Genomic DNA, 24,839 nt, shown 5'->3' on the forward strand with positions numbered 1-24,839 from the left:
GTAGCGCCTTTCACACAGGGATCTACTACCGAGAGATGATCCAAATACATTTTAGCTGCTGTTAGTACTACTTACCTGTTGTGTTATACCGCCTTTAAAATGTAGTTTACCCGAAACCACTCCAGTAGTGCTCAATGTATCTTTACTTCTTAAAATGTTAATGTTTTACTGTTTAATAACTTATACACTACATTTTATTTTTTTTCCCTTCCACTCAGTGAGTGAAGCCACTGGGTAATCAGCTAGTTCAACTATAAATATTACATGGTGTCACTTGAGAGAAGCCTTGATGCAGGTTCAAAATAAATACATTACAAAAGCTAATAAAAAGAAAAGACCAAAGAAAGTAAATAAATTGCACATTGTTAAATTTTAGGACAGAAACGATCACAGGTCAGGTCAGGTCAGGTCAGGTCTGGAAGCATTCACTGGTACAGCGCTTTGCTGTACACACCACACAATGAAACAGCTCAGGATCCTGGTTGGCAATACCCCAGGCAGACATGTGGTCCACTTCCACCCCCTGGAAATGCCCATCTATCTGCCACAGCCAGGTGTTACGTGGGCATCCCCTTGGCCTGGTCCAGCCACTCAGGTCCCCAGCAATGAGGATCCTGTGAGTTGGATCACCCTCAGGAAATCATGCCTCACGGCTGTAGTGCTGTAACTGACGCTCCCTCACAATGCAGGTCATGTGCCTCTTTCAGGACTCAGTAAGCAACCACTCATTCAACACAAAGTCAAACCAGCAGTACCCAAGGATTCTCTAAACAGATACAGTACCGAAGGAGTCCAGTCTTTCTTTCAGATCACTGGACAGCATCCATGTCTTGCAACCATATAGCAACCATATGTGGGCGGAGTGGTGGCTCTGAGGCTAAGGATCTGCGCTGGTATCCCGAAGGTTGCCGGTTCGAATCCCCGTCAGTGCCAAAAGAGATCCTACTCTGCTGGGCCCTTGAGCAAGGCCCTTAACCTGTAATTGCTCCAGGGGGCGCTGTACAATGGCTGACCCTGCGCTCTGACCCCAAGGGGTATGCGAAAAAAAAAAACTAACAAACACTGTTGTAAGTCGCTCTGGATAAGAGCGTCTGCTAAATGATGTAAATGTAAATGTAAAACAGGAGGCACCAGGAGTGTAAAGACTTGGACGTTCGTTGTTTTGAAAAAATATAGGGAGTGCCACACACCCCTTTCCAGTGACCTCATGACCCCCCATGCTCTCCCAATCCATCTACTGACTTCATAGGAAGAGTCACCAGAGACATGAATGTTGCTGCTGAGGTAAGTAAACGTCTCCATGAGGCTGACACTCTCTCCGCAGACAGATACATTGATGATGGCCGTGCTCAAGAGGTCATTAAAGGCCTGATCTTGGTTTTTATCAGGACACTCGCAAGCCCAGACACTAAGACTCCTTGCTCAGTCTCTCGAGAGCCCCAATCAGAGCCTCCATTGACTCCGTGAAGATCACAGCATCATCAGCAAAATCAAAATCAGTGACTCTCTCTTCACCAACAGATGCCCATAGTCACTGGATCCCACTACTCTGCAAAACACCCAGTCCATGCAAGAATTGAACAGAGTTGGAGCAGAACAAACACATCCCTGACAAACCCCAGAATCAACTGGAAAAAACAAAGAGGTTCTGCCTCCACTCTGCACAGCACTCACAGTACCAGTGAACAGGCCAGTCATGACATCCAGCAACTTTGAGGGGATCGCACAAAATCTCAGGATGTCCCAGGGCAGCTCGATCAACTGAGTCAAACACTTTACAAAAATTGACAAAGGCTGCAAGAAACTCTACCAATATTTGCGTTTGCACTCCATGAGAACCCTCAGTGCTAGGATGCAGTCGATGGTAGACTTCTTAGGCATAAAACCAGACTGCTCCGGTCTCTGGTAGGTGAGCAAATGATCACGGATCCATTTGAGGATGAGGATGACCCTAGCAAGGACCTTACCAGGCACCAATAGCAGTGTTATCCCCCTATAGCTTGCCTCAATCCAGGCCATCACCTGTCCCTTTCCAGATAGAGAGGACAAGTCCCTGTTTTCCAGTCAGCTGAGATGAAGCAAATCTCCCAAATGGAAGCAAAGGAAGACAGCCTTACCACCAGCATGGAGAAGTTCACCCCTGATACCAAAGATCCCTGTAGCCTTCCCTACACTCAGATGGTTCACCACCTGTGCAATCTCAGTGAGATTGGGTGGTTCACAGCTAATTGGAGGGTCAGCCTCAAGAACTGTAGACCCAGAGATGTCCAACGTCCTAGCTGGAAGATCACCTTTAAACAGTTGTTTAAAGTAGCCAGCCAAGTGGGTCACAATTGCAGCTTCATTTGTAAGGATTGTTCCATCACCCGCCCTGACTGTGACTCTCCGAGGAAAATATTTAAATATGTGTAATACTTTGATTCCTCTGTAAGCAGGACATGGGTCACTTGACAATAGATGGTGTGTCACTTGCTCACAGATTACTCTAAAAAAATGCCTCTTTAACTGCCCTCAGAGCCCTCGCAGCCATCCTTCTCAGCTCCCGGTGCAGACTGGAGCTGCTATCAAGCCATGCACTGTGACTCCTCTCAATGATATCCAGAGTGCCCTGCGAGATGAAGCACTTCCTTCTGGGAACACCAGCAACAACAACACAACCCTCAGCAACCTTCAGGGTCTTGTCACAGAAGGTCTTCCACATCACATTAGGATCATCAGTCGTACCCAAGTCTTCAAATTCCTCACACAAACTGTATGCGAACTCATCAGAAACAGCCTGATCTTGGAGTCTGGCCAGGTCCAGCCTCATTCTCCTAATAGGTGGTAGCCTACTGGAACTAAACCGGATCTTCAGGGTAGCAACAACAAGTCTGTGGTCAGAATTCACAAATTGGGCACTTCTGTAGACCCTGCAGCTCTGTAGGAGCCTCCAGCTTCTGCCCACGAGGATGCAATTGATCTCCTTCACCACACCACCAGTACTGGAGTACCAAGTCCAGAATGTGCCTCAGGGAGCTGGAAGCAGGATCCAGCAATCCACAGCCCATGATCTTTGACAAAGTCAAGGAACATAGAGCCACTTTCACCACGGTCGCCTGACCCATGGGGACCGACACAATCCTCATTGCCAGCCCTGTCAGTGCCAGTGGTCGCACTGAAATCACCCATGACCAGAGGAGTGTCACCTCCCGGGCACCCATCAACCACTGGGCGAATCTGCAAATAAAATGTCTCCTTCAATGAGACATCACTTACCATGGTCAGAGCATATACTGAGACAACAGACCAGAGAGTGTCTTAATCTGAGTGTCATAATATGCTCGTTAAAAGGAGTGACATCTGACAACAATGGAAGGAGCCAATCCACCACAGCAACAGCTACGTCCTGAGTATGATAGCCATCAGAGCAACCAGACCAATAAAAGGTATACCCACCTAAAGAGATCTGGCTAGTCATAGGTCTGCGCACCTCAGAAAGTGCCGCCACTGAAAAGCAGAGTTTATGCAGCTCCTCCGACAGCAGAGGAAGATGATCATCATGCCAGAGAGACAAGATGTTCCATGTACCTACCTGGATGGGCCGCCTCAAATTGGGACCCGAGTGCTACCATGCAACGGGTGACACCTCAGCACCACACCAGTTCTGATCCCCAACAGGCCTGATCCCATTGGCTCTCTGACAGTTTTGACTTGTCATGGGATGAGGCTTCCAAGGGCTTTCCCCAATCCCCATAATGTGAGCAGTTTTTCTATGGGTGGCTACAGCAGAGCTGCTCCCGCTGAGAGCAGAAAGGAGTCCTGTCTGCCATTTTGGAACTGCCTGCAGTTTGTACGGTGGCTGGGGTGCTAATCCTGCCACCAAACCCCAAGATTTCCCTGCAAGTTGAAGGACCGTTTGCAGTGCCAGATGCAGTTTAATGTCATACCCAGGACAGGAAACAATCACTGTACAAGAAAAACAAAACATAGCCAGAAAATTCCAATTTAGAGGACTATCGGACACCACAGCAGTGGATCAAAATAAATGCAAAAGATCAAGAAAGAATTGCCAACAAACAGACCAAAACAAGGAATTTGATTCCACTAAAAAATTAAATATGAAAATTTAAGACACCTTAAAGAGAAATTACTAAAAACATTAAGCAAATAGCAAATGAACTAAATAAATATTTTACCGAAAGTATTTGTAAAAGAAGAACTAAATATAATGCCTCAGGTAGAAGAAAAAAATAAGGAACCTGAGCTAACAAATTTAAGAAAAGAAGAGCCAGATATGCTTCAGGCCTTCAGCCCTGGGCTTGATGGGATTTTACCAGTAGCATTGACAGAAACGACAGACATTGTTTATACATCTGTTATTAAGTGTATTATGACAGGTGTAACACGTCAGTACATCACAGGGAACACACGCAGTTACTCACACTGACTAATCTGGAGTTGCTAATTGCATCTTTACATCGTACCTCCATCAAAGCACACACTCACCTTGGCCAATTCAGAATCACCAATCATACCCATCCATCCATATTTAGGAAGTGGGAGAATGACAGGTTGTTCACTATTTGTATTTTAAAAACAAAAAATAAAAATATAAATACAAAACTGGAAATGAAGGAAAATGGAGCAACCAGGTTGTTCACAAAAAGTAGCCTAGAGTTAGAAACCAATCAAAAATGTCAAAACACCAAACAAAACTCAAAGTCAAAAACACTTGACCAAGATCTATAGAATTATCTGAAGATGACATCCCCTAACTAATGCTAAAAGTTAAATGCTTTTAAAAAAATGATCCAAATCTTACAAAAAGTAACTGATCACACCACCATGTTTTATAAATGGGGAAGGATGACTCACAATGTCACATGATCCCTGAGTCACATACAGTAATTTTCAATGGGCAATGGCTGCTGCTACACAAAACTTAACAAAACTGAAGCACCATAGGCAAAAACTACACTCCATAATGGCGGTGAAGTAATATCACTAGTTTGAAGTTAAAATAAATAAATATATTTTAAAAATTACAAAAACATTGGAAAATGAAATGCACAGGTTCCTATGATACATTGGCATAGAGTCATGGCACACATGGAGTGACAAGGACAGGATCAGAACTTGAGACTCCCAACGAGCACTAAGTATTGTGCCACTCCCATGTGAGCTCACTTTCAACATTTCAATTTTGGCAATGACCTTTAATGTAATGCATGCAAACTCATACTTTGACTGATAATTTTAAAATTTAAAGTAGTACCGTTCTTTGCACTGTTGATTCACAGTTTCATAGTCTGAGGCTCAAGTCTTGACCCAATCACTGTCTGTGCAGAGTTTTCACAATTCCCTCTTGTCTGTGTGGGTTTTCCACAAATCCTCATGACATGCATATTTGGTTATGAAGCACACGGGTGGATATGCAAGTAAGCGACACTTTTGTGTAGCTGACCATCAACAAGTCAATGAGCTGAACAGCAAAATTAGACGATAGAAAAGAATAGAGGACCTGGCTAATGTCAGCAGGTACCTTAAATGGCCTTTCGGTCACACAAGACCACACTAAACACTTGACTATAGGGAAAGGGACTGGGGCCGAATTACAAATAATATAAAAATGTGTATAAAGAACAATCAAGGGAGCAGGGGAATATTACAAAAAATGAAAAACGCAACACAAAGACAGGATCTTAACAAATGTCACACCGGAGCATAAATACTGGGCACAGATTCATTTGATTCACTTATTTTTTGCGCATCTAACAGAGCACTCAGACTGGGTCAGGAAAAAGGAAGTTCACCAATGTGACCAAAGCTAAAACAAGCAACAAATGTTAAGTCTTCAAGCAAGAAAAATATTAAAACCAAAAGGAAACAAATGACTTTGATCAAGAAGCCAATTTATGGCATTTTTTTATTTGAAAGAAACAAAGTGCAGACACTTAGCAATCCGCATTTCTGACATTTAAATCAAAAATAAGTAGTGGTCAGAACCATTAAGTCAAAATTACCAAGAATAACAAGCTCAAAATGCTAACCAAAACTTGTCAAATTCACACCAAATATGCCCAAAGAAGATATGAACAGCTAAACGCACAAAAAAGCTTTTGTTTTTATTCAGAAGCTTGGACATGGACTCTATGGCATCACCATCTTAAATAGGGATGCAGCGATGGTGGTGAAGATCCAGGGGTGATACGGTAGCAGCCTGACATTACTGCCAACAATAAAAGACTTGTGGTTCCATAGGGAAATCTCAAAATAGCTGTGATCTAAAACAAAGTACAAAATGCCATGATGACATCACATAATCACATCTATCTATCTACAGTATCTATCATAAATAATGTTAAGACATATCCACATATTAAAAATATGAACACATGTATAAAATAAAGGCAAAAACAAAGTGAGGGGCAAAAACTAAAATGGACAAGAAATACATTTTATTGAGTGAGTATATCTTCCCAGATCCAGAGCACTGCTTGTACATATATATATATACACTGTATATATATATATATATATATATATATATATATATATATATATATATATATATATATATATATATATATATATATACACAGTATATAGTGATTATAAAGCAACACAGACATCATAAAGATTTGGGGCAGCCACCTGTATATTGTTTTCCCGGCTGCAAAAATTAAGTTTTTGAAGCACAATATGCATAGAACAGAGTCCAAAACAGAACTTATTACAGACAAAGATGGAGGCTTTAAAGGCCCGTAAAGGAAGTGACATCATCAAAAGGGCCGGAATCGTAAGTGATGTCTTCTGAGGTGCCGGAACCTTGCAGGATTTCCCAGGAAAGGTCTGTAGGGAACTGAGAAAGACAGTCAGCGTACTCCGCCACCCCCTGGTCGGATGTTTTATTACAATTACTCAGGCCCTTTAGCTGCCTCCTACTCGCATGTATGTGAAAATATATATATATATATATATATATATATATATATATATATATATATATATATATATATACTGCGGTGGGTTGGCACCCTGCCCAAGATTGGTTCCTGCCTTGTGCCCTGTGTTGGCTGGGATTGGCTCCAGCAGACCCCCGTGACCCTGTGTTCAGATTCAGCGGGTTGGAAAATGGATGGATGGATGGATATATATATATATATATATATATATATATATATATATAGGTATCTAGCGTGGAAGTGTGTGTGTCTGTCTGCCTGTCCGGCCGGGAAGTGCAAGGCTACAGCTTAAAGCTCAAAGAAAGCGACTAAGTTGCCAAATTGAAACCGCCCGTTAACACATAAGCGAAGTGAGCACATCGGTAAAACCAAAAATCCGAGGACAGAAAAGGTTGCTTAGCCACTTACAGACAACGGAGGTAAGTACATTGGCAAAATGAAACCAACTAGGAGCCAAAAATACACAACTGATGCGATTGATTGATTGAAGTGCCAGAATCCATGGTTTCTAGGAGCCCTGGTTTTTTACACCACAGGCTTGCACAGCTAGTATATATATATATATATATATATATATATGTATATATATATATACAGTGTATACATAAGCAGTACAATAAAAATTCAGTAATTACGAGAAAGATGCCATTGGGAAATGTCAGGAGGAATTTGAAAGCATATCTGATAGGCCTCATCTGTAAGTATCAAGATGACATCTGCGAGTAAACTGATAAGCTCTGGGTCGTGTTTTTAAGACCAGCTGGCCATGTCAGTATCGGTCACTGTGGTTGTCACAATACAGTCCCAAGTGCAGTTAAGACTCGTGAGTGAAAGGACAGCAGCAGGAGAGCAAGTGGATCTTTAGTCTGATGTTTGAGCCTAACAATCACAATGAGGAGGAGAGTTTGAGCCTTCGAGATCAACTGAATGTTTACCAAGACTGATGAAATGTGGCTGTGGAACATTAAGAAGGCCAGGGTCAGAAAAACCTGAGTTATCCAGTTATCGTTCCTCCCCCAAACTATGCGACTCTTTAATTCCACCAGGGGGGGTAAACATTAATATTTAACATTATACATAGTTATTGTCTGTTTTTTCACCTGTATTATTATCATTCTTTAATTTAATATTATTTATTGTATCAGTATGCTGCTGCTGAAGAATGTGAATTTCCCATTGGGATTAATAAAGTATCTATCTAGGTTTACGTGGTGTAAGCATTATACAGTGCATTTATTTCTAATAAATTTGCAAAAACCTCAAGTAAACTTTTTTCACGTTGTCATTATGGGGTGTTGTGTGTAGAATTCTGAGGAAAAAAATGAATTGAATCCATTTTGGAATAAAGCTGTAACATAACAAAATGTGGGAAAAGTGATGCGCTGTGAATACTTTCCAGATGCACTGTAGATGATAATTGTGGGATGTTGGAGCAAACAGCTTTACAAAGGTTTTGGAGGCAAATCTGGGTTGCAGAAAATATACTTCTAAATGGACAAAGAACTAAATAATTGATTTTACTGATTGGCAGGCATCCTTGTAATAAGTGTAATTATATTTTATGGTAGTCGGTGCTAGGAATAACGTATTATTAGCTTGGGTGGAAGCTGGTGCATACATCCACTGCCATTAGTGTAGATCAGGGATAGGCAACATCGGTCCTGGTAGCCGCAGTGGCTACAGGTTTTCATTCCAACCCAATTGCTTAATTAGAAACCAATCATTGCCAATCTCAGACCTTATTTCATTTTATGGCTTGTTAGTCTGTGCAATGTAAGGCTCTTATATCGTAGATTTTTTTCCTTTCCAAGGATATCATCCAAATCAGGGGTAGGCAATCTCGGTCCTGGAGTGCCACAGTATGTGCAGGTTTTTGTTCCAACCCAGTTCCTTAACGAGAACTCAATTATTGCTGATGAAGCACATATTGCTTAAGTGACATTTTAATGCTTCATTTTAGTGGTCTCGCTTGTTAAGGTTCTCCAACCTTAATTGCTTATTTCAATCTTAAACTGCTGCATTCAGTGTTTTAATTGCTCCTTATTAGCAATAAGATGTAAAAGACAAAGCAGCCAGCAGTTCTCCAGCTAGCTTTTTTCCAATTACATCTGTGTGTGTTCATCATGCACGGTTTGATTTAATAAAACACTTAATAGAAAAATGTGACAGACTGAAAATGATCTGTTTTAGGCTTCAAATCATTTGGATGATATCCTTGGAAAAGAAAAAAATCTACGATATAAAAGCCTTACATTGCACAGACTAACAAGCCATAAAATTAAATAAGGTCTGAGATTGGCAATGATTGGTTTCTAATTAAGCAATTGGGTTGGAATGAAAACCTGTAGCCACTGCGGCTGACCAGGACCGACGTTGCCTACCCCTGTTTTACATCTTATTGCTAATAAGGAGCAATTAAAACACTGAATGCAGCAGTTTAAGATTGAAATAAGCAATTAAGGTTGGAGAACCTTAACAAGCGAGACCACTAAAATGAAGCATTAAAATGTCACTTAAGCAATATGTGCTTCATCAGCAATAATTGAGTTCTCGTTAAGGAACTGGGTTGGAACAAAAACCTGCACATACTGTGGCACTCCAGGACTGAGATTGCCTACCCCTGATCCAAATGATTTGAAGCCTAAAACAGATCATTTTCAGTCTGTCACATTTTTCTATTAAGTGTTTTATTAAATCAAACAGTGCATGATGAACACACACAGATGTAATTGGAAAAAAGCTAGCTGGAGAACTGCTGGCTGCTTTGTCTTTTACATCTTATTGCTAATAAGGAGCAATTAAAAAACTGAATGCAGCAGTTTAAGATTGAAATAAGCAATTAAGGTTGGAGAACCTTGACAAGCGAGACCACTAAAATGAAGCATCAAAATGTCACTTAAGCAATATGTGCTTCATCAGCAATAATTGAGTTCTCGTTAAGGAACTGGGTTGGAACAAAAACCTGCACATACTGCGGCTCACCAGGACCGACGTTGCCTACCCCTGGTGTAGATTATTGTCAATTACAAAGCAGGCAGCATTGTTTCTGAAAACCAAAATACTCTATATAGATATTTAAAAATGGCTGAAACCAAAGCCCTTTTAGTTTACGTGCAGACAAGATAAGAAAAGACACATTCTCTCAAACCTCGCAGTAAGGACACCCGTCTGGGTTCGCTTCCCGGGTCCTCCCTGCGTGGGTTTCCTCCCACAGTCCAAAGACATGCAGGTTAGGTGTACTGGCAATCCTAAATGGTCCCTAGTGTGTATTTGGTGTGTGTGCCCTGCAGTGGGCTGGCATCCTGCCCGTGGTTTGTTCCTGCCTTGAGCCCTGTGTAGGCTGGGATTAGCTCCAGCAGGCCCCCGTGACGCTGTGTTAGGATATAGTGGGTTGGATAATGGATGGATGGATGGACTTTCTCTCAAACTGATACTATAATGGAGGCATATGACATTGATGGAGGTAGAATACAGCTACCAGGGGGTAGGATGTTAAGGCAGGACCTTTTAATGAGAAGGTCCAACTCAAACAGAAGATGCTTTGCTCCGCTTTACTTAGGGCACACCACAGGTCTCCATCCTTCTCTCTCTGCTTTGTTGCGTGTCTTGGGTGTTTCTGTCGCTTTACTGTCCACACCCATGTCATCTGCCTTGGGGATGTTTAATTCAGGTGTTGAGTGTGTTATTAATTGGATTTATACAATATTTTGCTAATATGGTCTTATATTAATGCCTGCAACATTTATTGTTACAATCAAAACCTTTAATGCCTTTATTAGCTTGTTACATTTTTGGTTTGATGGCCTGAGTTTAATATTGTCCTTTAGTAACTCTAGTTTGCTTTCAGAGTAAATGGTATGTTAATATTAGCTTGCCTGTGGGACTGGATGAAGTCTTCTCAAACCGGCACGATCCCATTTCTTAAATAAGGCTTGACTGCTTAGTGCATCAGCATCACTAGCGGTTGATTAACATAAAAAATCTTTCGACAAGAAGGCTTTATTAAAATAGTTCTCAGATGCATGACTAGAAATAACTTGAGCTTTGGGCTCTTGGAGTCACCACTGACTCCAGGTGAGCATTGTGAAGCAGGGCTGTTGGGAAAACTGTGATGGCAATGGACAAGGCAGATCACAGAAGCATTTCAGAGCAGCCGTGAACGGAGTGTCTCACAGTTGAGGTCTGGGCCTGGAAACGCAGTTTGCACCCTCAGTTCATGAAAGAAGGCAGCAGCGAGAATGGTACATCTACAGCTCCTGACAAGGAGGTCCACCTGCCCACATGCAATGGACAGATCACTGGACATACGTACAGTAAATGCAGCGTTCAACACCTCTGCTGCATTGCATGACAGCAAAACACTCAACTACCCTGCTGTGCCCCCGACAAGGAAGCACTCAGGACCCCTGTGGATATTCCATTGTCACCAGCTGCATGACTACAACAGAAACAAAGACTGCCCTGACATTTCAAAGATGTTTGTGCACCGTTTCAAGGAGACAAAAATGGGAAAAGTAACTTTGATGGGAGGACAGTGTAACGGTGCTGACAAGTGGTATCAAACTGGGGATAGGATCACTGATTTTTAGCTGGCACTCTATCATGTACGTTTATGTCATCATAAACGAGGGGCTTCAGAGCCAGCTGTAACGTCAATCCTGCCAAAGTCGCAAAGGACTTCAACTAGCGCAACAACTGCAAGAGGTTCTTCAAAGGCCAGCGAGGTACCTAAACGTGCGATCTAACGTCCCAGAAAATTCACTGGCACTACAATATCATAAAAGCGAGTACATTTTGATGACTGACATAAACAAATCGTGGCACTATAAAGTGAGGTCAACACATGAACTGAGATATGGCCAGTTAGCAACACTGGAGGACAAGTACAGAAACTCCTACTGAGGGCATCCTGGAAGAAGTAAAGCGACCCAAACGTAGTGAGTCTGAAGCCACAGGCGGACAAGGAGGCTGGAGCAGAGCATGAGCGAGAAGGCCCCGTTTGGGCGGCATTTCGTGTGATTGACCCCGGACTACTTTTCGTCTCGTCTCTCTTCTCTTGTCTAACACTGCGGGGCTCCTTGTGGAGTCGTGTTTTTTATTTCAGCTCACCTTGCACAGTTATTCTTAATACGTGCAGGCTCGCGCAGAGGGAGCCTCCGGCCTTAGTGCATGTTGATCTTCCGAACGGTCAGCGGCGTGGCGCCTCTTAATATTTCCTCTCTTTATCGCTTCAACGAAAATCGGGCAGGTAGTCAGGATCTCCAGGATTCGCTCCGCACACATGGAAACTTTTCTCTCAATAAAGCTTTGGATTCAAAGTCGCCCCCGCCCAGCTCTCGCGAGAGGCATGGACCCGTCACTACCATCCTCATCCTCGATATCGCAGCGCTAGCCGCAGCTCGGCACCATCGCCAGCCCAGTCGAACCCTCGGCCCAGGTGGGCTCGACCTTTGCCGAACCGAACCAGGGCTCCGTGGCGATGTAGCGTAGCCGCAGCCCCTCGTCGACGAGTATATCATCGCGCCCTGGACCCGCCCGCCGACCCACACCCAGCGAGGCGCCTCCGATTTGGACCGGTCTCCCCCGAGCAATGGACCGGCGGGCCGGAGAGAAGCAGGTGGGAGCTGGCGAAACGGCGGGGTGGGGTGGCAAGTTTCACGGCTCTTGGGAGGCACGGGGAGGGAAAGCTGTGACAGAAACGGGGGCTCAGCCTGGCAGAGCCGAGCGCGGCCGGCCCCGAGATGACCACGAGTGGTGAGCGGCACCGTCGCGCATGCTCCACCGCGTTAAAACTAAAGGGGACAGCAGCCTGCGTGATGGAAACGGGAGCCAGTCCTCCACCGAGGTGTCACAGAGTCCCCGGCGCCTTCTCTGGAGGGGAGCGATGCATTTTATTTGGGGGTGGGGTCGGGCAGGCTGTCCGCCACTCTCCATTCTGTCAGTTGGGGTCCATTTCTAATGGTGCAGGGGTCGCTCCATCCTCTCCCCGTCCAGCTTGCTCTGCTGCACTCTTTCTTTTGCATTCCTGATTTGAATTCTGTGGTGGGTTCCGTTCCGTTCCCTCTACTTGCCTTTGGGTGTATCTCGGCCAGACTTGGCTTTCAGGGTCTCGGTGGCTGTTGTCAGTTTTTTTTACTTTAAATTGTATGGCTTTTCGATTTTCGCTGGTTTTGAGTTTCCGAGGATATATCTTATCACCCACATATTTCAGGAAGATTTGTGCTGCGTGTTCTTTCGCGTTTCACTGTCATTTCTATACAAAATTCTACTCTTTAAACAGATGCTTTGGTGAGTACAAACAGTTGTAACTTGTGACCAGACACCGTTGTTTCTCTCTCTCTTTTTAAAATTGTAACTACACTCTTTGCTGCTGCTCATGAAAACGAAAATCATCTAAAATCATAAAATCTGCAGTTTAACTGTTAAAGGAGCAATTAAGGATTTTATGTTGAAGAAGGACAGGAGTACAAATTAAGCTCTAAAAGATGGTGCATCTGCAGTAGTACTTGAATTCCATGTAAGAACAATTAGGATTGTGGATTAGGATTTGTTGGGTTGTTTTCAAGGCATACTATTGTACTTGCTGTGTTGTTTTCTTTTGTTCGGTTGGGTCTTTGTTGTTATATTTTGTTTCTAATATAAAAAAATAGAATGTTGTGGTAGAAATGAAGACTTGAGGTATGTGCAGCCTTCCAGGGCCAAGATTGAGGATCCTTATCAAAGACGGCTGTTGTCGTGTCCTGCACCCTCTCGTGGGGCTTTCAGCTGTGCCACTGGGTAGCCATCCTCAACTTCAGACCTGGGGGACACCTGTGGCTGCAGGGTTTTCTCCCAACCCATTTCTTCCCGTAATTGGACTCCTACCTCAGTTAAGCAAGCCATTGCTTCCTGGTCTCGCAGTTTTTTGCATCCATCCAGAAATTGCAAACTGGTTTTGCTGTGTTTTAATTGAATGAAGTAGAAATTTATAATGGGTTAGATGGACAAGAATTCATTCATTTTTCCTTTTCAATATTTTATTTACTAATAAGCACACCAGTGGGTAACACTGAAGTAGTTACTCTCTTGCACTGGTGTCTGTTCAGCTCATCATTAGTTGTCAATATTCAGATACAATTAAGAAGGCAAACTCTACAGAAAAAGTGAATTTAAAAAATAGCAAAATAAAATTAAGAGAAAATACATGTATGTCTTACTGCCCTATAAGTGGAAAGCTGACACCACTGCACTTTTCCAAATGCAAAATAAAAAGAAAAAACGGGTTGGCTAATTAAGCAGCAAGTTCTATCACATGTCACAAAAACTGACTGACTGGGAACTGGTTGGGACAAAAACCTGCTGCCTCGGCGGGGTGCTGCTGCCAAGACTGAACTTGAGAACCACTGCACTAGAAAGGTGGTCCTCAGTTTCAGGCCTGGGGGCCCCTTTGGCTGAAAGTTTTTGTTCCAACCAGTTTCTCAATCAGCTACTGATCTCATTGCGTAAGCAGCTGTCAGACTGTCAGACCCACCAGTGAGCCCATAGTAAATAAAGATTTAGACTGTGACAACAACTGAAAATTATGGTGCCACTAATGATGATGATAATGACAATTTTAAAACAATTACACTAAGTTATAACAATGTAACAGACAAATGATTGCCAAATTTCAGTAGAAAGTTAGCAAGTGCAGGTTTGTAAGTCCTAGATTGACAGGAAATAGCAGCTTCCTTAATTAGGGTAGGAGTCCAATTCAAAACTGAAATAGTTTGGGATTAAAATGCGTAGCCCCACGGCTGAACACCACCTGGCCAAGAGTGCTGATTGTTTTACCATTCCCAACTCCTTTCTAATATGAACCTGCAATGTGGAAGGCAGACACGTTTGGATTGAGGTCACCGTGTTCTACACTTGTGCAGAGCAGGCTTCTGTCGCACAGCTGCACCCATTCATTCACCTGAGCATTGCTAGGCCCTGCCAACACACTTCTGGGGATCTGAGTTCATATGCCATATATTCTTCCCCTACACTTCCAGATTTGTGATAGGTTGTGGTTCTCTTGTGCCTGTTGAACAAACAAGTTTGTCAGCATCCTGCTAATTTTACAAAGTGAAAAATATTTGATAAAATGATGCACTCATGCTTAGGCTGCTGAATGGCACACCTTTTGACTGTCTTAACGGTTTGTTGTCTGCCCTCTTTTATTGTAAATTCCATGTTCATTTTACTGTCCTCCTGGAGGCCCTGATCCAAGCCCAAGTGTGCGCGCATGAATGGGCCGGGGGTTGTACCCCTCTTATCTGTCTCCACTGGGTGTTGTGACTCCATCTTGCACACTTGGTTTGTATGACACTATTTAAATAAAATATATGATGTCAGCACCTATTAAACTTTCTTATGCTGTTACCTGGCCTTTTCCTGTTTTCATTTTGTGGTCAAAAGGGAATTCAGCATGTTTCTGTAGGTCTGGGGCCCTTTCTGTGAAATAAAAATAAGAAAATAAAAGCTTGCGCTCTAATTTGTTTACAAGCAGTGACAGTTGACAGAGACTGGATGCTGGCACTAACTCCTAGAGAGAATTGGCTCCATCCATCCATTATCCAACCCACTATACCCTAACTCCAGGGTCATGGGGGTCTGCTGGAGCCAATCCCAGCCAACCCAGGGCACAAGGCAGGTACAAATCCCCGGGCAGGGCGCCAGCCCACCACAATGCACAGACACCAAGCACACACTAGGGCCAATTTAGAATCGCCAATGCACCTAACCTGCATGACTTTGGATTGTGGGAGGAAACCCACGCAGACACGGGGAGAACATGCAAACTCCACGCAGGGAGGACCCGGGAAGCGAACCCAGATGGGTCTCCTTACTGCGAGGCAGCAGCTCTACCCACTGCACCACCGTGCCACCCACCTGTGTAATAATATTAAAATAAAAAGACATTTCTAGATAAATAACGATAACAATCATACTTATTATTTTTTCACTTTATTGGTCTCTAGGAGAAAGTTTAAAATTCTTCTAAAAGGTGAGTAGTGTCATTCTGTAATCTGATGATGAAGCTCTCCTGTATTGCATCAACTAAGGCAGGCTTAACCAAGGTGGGAGTTCCAATGAAGAACAGATGTTGACTGCAACAAAACCCGTTCTCATTCTTCTCTCCTTGATCTTATGGTGTAAAACCTTCTGCTCATTCGCAGGATTTTTTAAATGGTTCAAGCTAAGTTTGAGACAGTGGGTCTCTGATCAGTGTTATGTGTTTAGGGGTGAGTGCCTACGGTGAGCGGACTTGCCATCTCATTTCACGATGTCCCATAGTTGGTGCTTTTACTTATCTGAGCCCGACTTTCCATTTTTCCACAGATCCTGGACAGCTGCTTCTGCTGAGAGAAGAGGACGCCCCTCAATTTGATGCTGCCACTTTGTGCCATCAGATGCTGGTGAACTATGAATGGAACAACTTTGCCAAGTAATTCGAGTGAGGAGACCAGCCCCCACTGTGGTGAGGCTCTAACACTTATGCCTCCCCCATCACCTTCTTGGAGGGAGTTCTGCGAGATTCATGCCCGCGCTGCCGCCTCAGAGTTTGCGCATCATGTGAAGAACTTCTTGGCTGAGAATCCCCAGTATGTGGCACTGCCAGGAGGCGCCGGAAACACTTTTTCCAGATGCTTTGCTGAGCACTTCATCTGCCACTTTGAGAGTGAAGTGGGGGGTAGCATCCTGCACCCAGGAGCAGAAGAAGTGGGCAGTGATGCTCTGTGGGCAGAGACCTGCTCCAATGAGGACTCCTCCTCTGTGACCTCACCTCTGACTGCCCAAGACCCCATCCTGCCAGTGTATGCTCCGGCCCTGCCCATGGGCTTGTCCAGTAGCCAATCAAGGAGCTCTGAGGACATTTCGCTCTCATCCATGTCCTCGTACACCACAGGGCTGACTGGACCCGGTCAGCCGCTAGGATGTAGTTCTGTGCAGAATGCTGTAGGGGTTGTTCCTGGCAAGCCAAAACTGCGCAAGCGCTTCTCTCTGCGCAGTGTGGGCCGCAGTGTCCGTGGCAGCATGCGAGGCATTTTACATTGGAAGAGTGCAGGTAGTGAGTCCAGTTCCCCCAGCGTGGAGGAGCGTGAGGTACTGGGAGGCAGTGATGAGGGGAAGATGTTGGGTCAACCCGTGGGCCGAGGTAGCAGAAGTGCCAGCGGCCTACCCATTTCCTTATCACTGCCACTGGCCTCTCATGCACCATCACTTCCTCCTTCATCCAGCAGCTCATCATCTTCATTCTCATCAGAGCAGAAGGAACAGAGGAAGAGTGGCCGCTTGGCTGAAAAGGCAGAACGGGACAAATGGACTCATCGCTTTGAAAAACTTCGGCTCTCTCGCTCCCCTTTGCCATCCAAGGTAGAACTGTCAGACATCCGAAGAGAGGGGCTCCTATCGTACATGGTGGCAGATGAGCTGAGTGCTGGCATTGCCTGCTATGAGGAGCAGAGCAGTCACACTACTGTATACCCAGCAGGGGTGCCTGCTTCGGCAGCAGGAGGCATTGGCATGAGGTCTCGCTGGCAGAAGTGCCGCTTGATGCTGCGCAGAGAAATCAGGCCGGACGGAGTCTCACCCGTACGAAATGCCGAGGACTACGTGCTGGAATTCTTTGTCCCACCAAAGGTAAAAGAGCTCTTTAGGGTATTGCGGTGAAGTGAGCGTGGGAAGCCAGGATGGAAATGCAGTGTTACAAAGTACAACTGATGACATTAGAAACACTTCATGTGCAAGAAGGGTTAGGATTATGCAGGGTCATGTCAAGTGTGTTCAGGCACAATGTTGAATGTTGGCTTGATTTTCATGTGTTGAGGTAGCTTAGAATATTGAGCAAGGTCCCAGTGTGGTACACTGCCGCACTCCACTCGCCATTCCATTTTGAAATGTCTGTTCACTGTGTCCTTTTACTGTAGGCCTCAAAGCCTCGTATCAGCATTCTGTGCTCTGGTATTGTGGATGTCAGAACTACTACCCCTCTGGAGATGCCAGACAAGGAGAACACTTTTGTGCTAAAGGTGGGTGGCGCCTGTGGTGCTGAGGGTGTGAGCCAACAGGTGGGGAGTCATTATTGCCCTTTCTGTCTGTAGATGGAGGATGCAGTGGAATACATCCTGGAGACGGTTGATGCCCTTCAGATGAGATCTTGGCTCTCAGACATTCGGGACTGCATGAACTGCTGGTCAGTGGCTGTACATCTTGCCTCTTGAAATCCGCCATTTTGCATGGCACTGACTGTCTTGTGTGTTTTGCAGTGACCGAGATGACACTTTAGATATTTCGTGTCTCAGCCACTCTGAGAGTGTCTCGAGTAGACAGCTACCGGCTGGGCCCAGTGACCTGAGTGATCGACTCTCACAGGGTATGTTTTGGTCCTATTCCATTTCCAATGTTTGCAGCTTTGAATGAGTCTGCCGAGGTGGTGCTGCACTTAGTAACCTTTAACCTTTTTTTTTTTTTACACTTGTGACAGTACTTTGCAGCCTAACAGATTGTTTTTTACACTGGTCCAGCGAATGTTCTGACAGGTTGTGGGGTTCACCCTACCTTAACTGTGTGACGTACATTGGTTTCTAAATGCAGTCCTATCCGGCCCACTGTGGTTGCAGATTTTTGTGCCATTTCACTTTTGCTTTTAATTAATCAAGTTGGTATTTCCCAGTTTTCCTGTTTTGGTGTCGATCCTGAAATTCCAAAACAATTTTTTTATTGTAATAATAAAGCAATCATTTGTCTGCAGGTGAGTCTTGGGTCAACTTCACTGCAGTTCAGCAGATATGAATGGATGCATAAAACTTTTTTTTTTCTTTTTTCCGACTGAATTTCAATAATTTTTTAACTAACAAATTCTGCTTTACATTTACAAGCAAAGCACACTAGTTTTGACTTGGATTAATACATGGCAGCTGTCGCTAATGCTGGGGCATGTTACAGTACATACCCTGTCACCATTTTTCAGTCATTTTGTGCTTTCATTCTCCCGTCCTGCCAAATGTAGCTGGCCACACAGGCATCTATGCAGCAAACTCCATGACAAATGAGCACTTAGACTGGCAGCTGGCCATTTAGCTAAGTGGGTAGGACATGCTGCTTATAATTCTCGGTGTCCTAAATGCACATCCAGCCGTGCCATCTCAGGTTTTGGGAAGGGAACCAATACCCAGTGTGATCTCTCCGTTGTCAGGGAGTGGTGACCATTATTGTTCCATGAGGTACCATATCATTATAAAGAACTGTAGGGTGTTGAGATACTGGACAAACTCTTCATTTTAAAACTAGATAGCTTATGTTTATTATGGTAATATTGCTTCACTGTCATTCTGTCTATGAAACGTTTTTCTGTAAAATAAGTGTTTTTTTTGCCATTTCCCACTAATGGGCAATTCTGACTTACATACAAAATGGAGTTTGAAATATCTCCAGGAATGGATCTTCATCATAACCTTCTGAGACCCACCTGTATGTGACATGGTCATAATTTGGTGTTAGCTTGATATTTTTGTTGCGATTGTGATTTTCATTTAACTTTTCCAAGTTTCCCGGTTATTATTCATTATTTACTAATGAGCTTGATGGTAAGTCTTTTGACGTCTGTTATCATTGTGTGGTATTTGTGACTGTGTCTAGTCTCCTCATTGTTACCTCTCAATATTAGGCCGCAATGAAGGGTACAAAATCCACAGAAAAAGGTGCAATAATAAAAAAATCATAAAAAAACAGAGTAAGACCGTAAGCTTTGGAAACAATACCAATATTTGTAAATTCCATGTTAATATAAATTTCACACTGCTGCACTTTTAGAATAAAAGATTAGCTAATCAATGAAAGAAATCAGTTTGAGGTAAAATGGCTCTCTGACTGTGAAACTGTTTGGAATAACAACCTGCAGCCACAGGGGGCCACGGGATTAACCATGAAAAGCACTGGTGGTGTGTTAATCCTGAACATTCTGATTCCTCAGTCTTTATTACTGCTTAGTCCAGTTTGTTTTGTGTTTTCCCTAAAATGAATGTCCCAAAAGCCTCATTAAAATATGTTTTTATGGATTATGTTAGCTGAGATCTGCAGAATTTCTTGTTTGGAGGGAAAAAGGAAAGGCAAAAGTAATTGCAAATTGTGGATTCCTATGCTTTATTAACATTAAATTTGCTGCATTTTATATGTGATATTGCAAGTATCGGAAAGCTAGTTTCTTGGTTTTTCATTCAAATGGTCTCCAGAGGTATTTGTTGCAATGTGGCTCCATATAGCAAGTAAAATGTTTGATTGAAGAAAAAATTAAATATAATGGGTAGGACGTTAACCGAGATTTCTTGGTTGAAAGACAGTGCTAACCATCACACCACTGTCAGAACCCATGTGGTGCCAGACGCCACTCTGGTGTTTTTGTCTCTACCCATAGCCACACTAATTAAACTGATTATTTTGGTAACGTCTAACTTCACAGCAGCAATAGCACACATCACAAAATTCCAATCTTTTAGAGCTTTCAGTTTGTGTCGTTTTCACTCAGGTGGATATGGGGGACTGGGGGGAACTCAGTCAGCCTCCCCAAGTTCTGCGGAACCCCACCCACCTGAGCTGCCCCCTCGCATCCCAGTTGATGAATCTCTAGACCGACTACATGGAGGTGGAGCCAATGTTATAACACCTTTTGCGGAGACCCCTGATGGAACAGGTAGGTTACCTTTTCCTTTTGGTCTGGATTCCACTGGAGCCAGACTTCTGAGTGCAGCCTGTGCTGTGCTTTCATGGAGTTCAAATCAGGCATGGGAAGTTAGGCAACTGTGCCTTGCAAGAGGAGACATCATGAAGGGCTGCAGAAGGGGAAGCAGTGCCATTTGGAAAGGTGAACGTTCCATTTAAAGATAGCTGTTATGTAAGGTTTGGTACCCTGGATTTCTGTTTTCTACAGGTTCCTTCCTCTTCTCTGACACAGTGGAGGTACTTGACCACTCTCTCTCAGAGTGCCCTTGGTTCCATGGGACCCTGTCACGACTTAAAGCAGCACAGCTTGTGCTGGCTGGAGGTCCTGGCAGCCATGGAGTTTTTCTGGTACGACAGAGTGAAACAAGACGGGGAGAATATGTGCTGACCTTCAACTTCCAAGGAAAGGCAAAGGTGAGCCTTGATACTGGACCAGCATGCATAACAATTGTGTAAAAGTTAACAAGTTTATGTTGAGATTCTGTGATAGCATGTTTTGCTGTGAATAAAATGCATGCTAGAATGCCTCCGGTATAGTGTTTGTCTGATGTAATAACTTAAATGGATAGAACAGCCTGAGTCTGTGGGAATCCCATAGTACAGCATCTTACACTGGGATAGCTCATTTTTGACATGCACCACATATGTAATGTAGTGTCTTAAAAGTGAAGAGTGCCTCATGGTAGGTGCACACTGTGCAATTTTAGTCTGAGCTGCAGTCGCTAGATGGGTTTTCTAATTGGCACAGAATTGCGAAACAAGGGTGTAGTGGCAGCATTTGCAAGCTAAAAGATACATTAGTGTGGTTTATGGGCTGCCAATAGTATAAAAGGTCATGCAAACCAATTCTGCATTTCAGTTCCCATTCACCAATCAGGAAGGGACTCCACGTTTATAGTAAAAAGTTATTTATTTAAAAATACAGTATATTAAAAAAGATCCTAAGGGGAGAAACCGCCAACAGACAGTTATTTAGTGCAAGTAAAGTCCTCCCTGATATCACCAGTTAATAAAAATACCAAAGCTTTCAGTCCACTACTGTAGGTCAACATGAAATTGAAATAATAAAATGTGCATAAAGTCACAATAAATGTTTATCTGTGCACAAGTATGGAGAGCAGCTGTACTAATTTCCCCAGCTAATTATTGCATTAAAACCCAGTAACTTAATAAAATTATTAACTCAGTTGGCAAGAGAATCATCCTGTGTATGATACTTCTGAGAAAAATCGAATATGATATTGGGTCTTCAGAGAAGAAATACTGAGGAACATTGCCCAGCAGCTAAATTTCTGAAAGCTTTATACATTTGTCCCTATTAACAGATTAGCAGAAGCAACTTGATGACAGGCCAATCAAATGAGCACTAAATAATGAGTGGAGTTACATTTAAGTCAGCATAGGGCCCATCAGCATGCATTTGTAAAGGAAAAAAATGTGGAGGGTTATTTGCACACTGAAAAGAATAGGCGATTAAAGACAAATTTTGTTGATGTCTGATGAAAGTTATGCAGCTGAAATGTTGCCAACTGTAGAAACTGATGCACAGTGAAGTAGCGCATCATTCTTCATCCAATTGTATCGCCCAAACAATCTCCCTTAAAATTGTTCAAAAGTTCTCCAACCTGTCATAAGCCTGTAATGTGTAAAGTACCAGCCTCCAATGAGCTGTTAAGTGGTAGATGGCACCTGAACTCCTGATGTTCTAACCAGTGAGGAGACTGCATAGTGTACACCTACCTGTAACAGTATGCATGTGACTAATAGCCTATTGGGATTCCTTTTGCTTGCTTGCCTGCCTTTTTGATATAATTGACATCATCAGCATTACTTCCCATACATGATTAACATAGCGCCTCAGTTTTGCAGATCTTTTTCAATCAAGTACTTTTGTAATATAGTGCCTTACACTGTTGAAACTGCTGCTGCTCATACTTATGTCTTGCTTGAGCACCTTACCTCCGAAGAAATAATTTCCCTGGATGTAAAGCCTTTGACCTTCTAACCCCAACCTCCTCTCTTTTGAAGCATTTGCGCCTGTCTCTGAATGAAGACGGCCAATGCCGTGTCCAGCATCTCTGGTTTCAGTCCATCTTCGACATGCTTGAGCATTTTCGTGTGCACCCCATTCCGCTGGAGTCAGGAGGAGCCAGTGACGTGACACTTATCAGTTTTGTAGTGTCCGCCAGTCGGCAGCACGGTAAGCTGGTGTGTGATATGAAGACAGTTATGTGTTAACGTGGCATAGCCTCTTCAGCTGCACGGCCAATCCCTCGCTCGCCCCACCCTGGCATTTTTTTTTTGCCTCTGATCGGCTGTTTTTATTCTTGTTTGTCATTGGGTCCTCTCCGCAGGCCGGGACCGCTCAGGCAGCCGATCAGCAGTGTGTGATGTCATCACCCCGCGCCACCCTGAATCTCCATCAACCCCCATCTCTGACTGTGTGTAAGTGGGACTACACCGACTTGTGTGTGTGTGTGCGCGCGCACGTGTGTTTGTCTACATGATCACAGTGTGCATCGCCAGGAATGTCTGTGTCTGTGTACTGACTCCTGTGTGTTGTTCTTACCACTCTCCCCTTTCTTCCCCTTCTCTGTTGTCAAACAGACTTGATCAGCTCCCGTAGCCCTGCTACCCTGCCTCCCCCTCCGGCGCCCCCTCTACCACCTGCGCGACCGCCACCGCCCAGTCCCCCACAGGACAGAGAGAGGGGAAGTGAGGGAGAGGATGAGGACAGTGGGGAGAGAGAGGGGGTGACACTGCGACAGCTTGAACCTTCGTTGTCTGAGGGTGACGAGCGAGACAGCATGAGGACAAGAGCTGTTGACAACCAATACTCGTTCTTTTGAGAATTTAAGGACCATGCAGATGGGCGTGATGAAGGGGCCACAGGTCTCTAAAAAGTAACTGACATAGAAGAGTGAGTCCTGGCAAAGTGGACAAGATGGAAGGAGACCTAAATGAGTGGACAAGGTTGAGATGGAGGCTCCTGAAAGAACAGATGATTAAGCAAGAACAATCTTGACAGTGGGTGAGGACAAAAGAGAGAGTGGCCAGGACGGGGAAGGCACAACGGAGAAGTGCACAAAAGGAAGGACTAAACAATACTAAAAGACCAATTCTTTGAGTGAAGCTCACTAAGAAGTGTGCTTAGGACAAGGAAAGAGGAGAGGGACCTCAAGATAAAGACGACAAAAGGGGCCTGTGGATCAGACAAGAGAGGAGTTGGTGAACGGAAGACGATGAATTCTACATGTGCTGACATGATTTGATGGCTTAGCAACTGTTTGAACAGCGAGTGGGTCGTCTTGAGTGAAAAAGACATTTGTCCCACCTCTGGAGACACAACACAAAAACACACCACACGGCCCATGGGTGGTGTGGCCAAATTTTCTTGCATTATTTAAGGAGACTGTTTCTGTCTGCAGTGCAGCTCCCAGCCCGAGTTGACACTACCTGACCAGCAGGTTCACCATCTACCCAACACTTCCTCCTCAGCTGGCACACCGTATTCAAACATGGACTCCACTTGGCTTAAGGGTATTCTGTCTCCCTTGGCACCTCTACCAGTTTGTGGTCACTTGCATTTCTAAGTGCCTTTTTTCCAATGGTGACATCAGCACAGGCAGCTGGCTGCGCTTACGTAGCGGCTGGGAGAAATCCGGTGTTGTGCCACATGTGTGACGTGGCTCGTTTATTTACCTCAGGCATGACTGGCCTGCTGGTCACTTCAGGAGGGACTGAGGCCGCATTCATTGCAAAGGAGTGAATGTGGTGCCATGTGCACACGCACCGTAGGGTTGGGAGTTGGACTGCAGGCCTGTTTATACTAGTTGTGAATGTATCTATCGTGCCCGGCGCTTATTATCAGTGGTACTTTTTTGGAATTTCACATGAAAGTAATAAATAATTGGAATATTTGTGGTGCTCCCTATTTATCAACGTCACGCTGATCAGACTAAAAGTATGTGGGACCCGTGCTGCAAGTTGAAGTTTAGGTGTACGGTGCACTTGACTGACCGAGTTCAGGCCGAGACTGCCGTGACAAGCTCACATGTGCGGTACGAATTAGAAACTTTACAAAATATGTAACGCACATGTAAAAATGCTGATTAATTTAAACAAAATTTGCATAAAAGGAATACAAACAATATCTGACCATTAAAATTA

General features: G+C 44.0%; 1 protein-coding gene across 4 annotated transcripts; it reads left to right on the forward strand.

Moving 5' to 3' along the window:
* Positions 1-12,220: 12,220 nt before the first annotated feature.
* Positions 12,221-24,589, forward strand: LOC114661597 (SH2B adapter protein 1). Of its 4 annotated transcripts, XM_028814726.2 has the most exons (10): positions 12,250-12,561; positions 16,290-17,591; positions 17,879-17,980; positions 18,053-18,144; positions 18,218-18,324; positions 20,476-20,640; positions 20,878-21,083; positions 22,698-22,869; positions 23,024-23,114; positions 23,277-23,441. In XM_028814726.2, exons 2-10 carry the CDS (start codon positions 16,374-16,376, stop codon positions 23,293-23,295), a joined length of 2,172 nt encoding a protein of 723 aa, XP_028670559.1. In that variant the 5' UTR covers positions 12,250-12,561; positions 16,290-16,373; the 3' UTR covers positions 23,296-23,441. The 4 variants fall into 4 exon arrangements, with proteins under 4 accessions (XP_051790448.1, XP_051790447.1, XP_051790446.1 ...); XM_051934487.1 differs by lacking the exon at positions 23,024-23,114 and having other exon boundaries at positions 12,232-12,584; positions 23,277-24,589; XM_051934486.1 differs by lacking the exon at positions 23,024-23,114 and having other exon boundaries at positions 12,232-12,561; positions 23,277-24,589.
* The last annotated feature ends 250 nt before the right edge of the window (positions 24,590-24,839 follow it).

This window comes from Erpetoichthys calabaricus, chromosome 12 (genome assembly GCF_900747795.2).
Source record: "Erpetoichthys calabaricus chromosome 12, fErpCal1.3, whole genome shotgun sequence".
NCBI classification, from domain to species: Eukaryota; Metazoa; Chordata; class Cladistia; order Polypteriformes; family Polypteridae; genus Erpetoichthys; species Erpetoichthys calabaricus.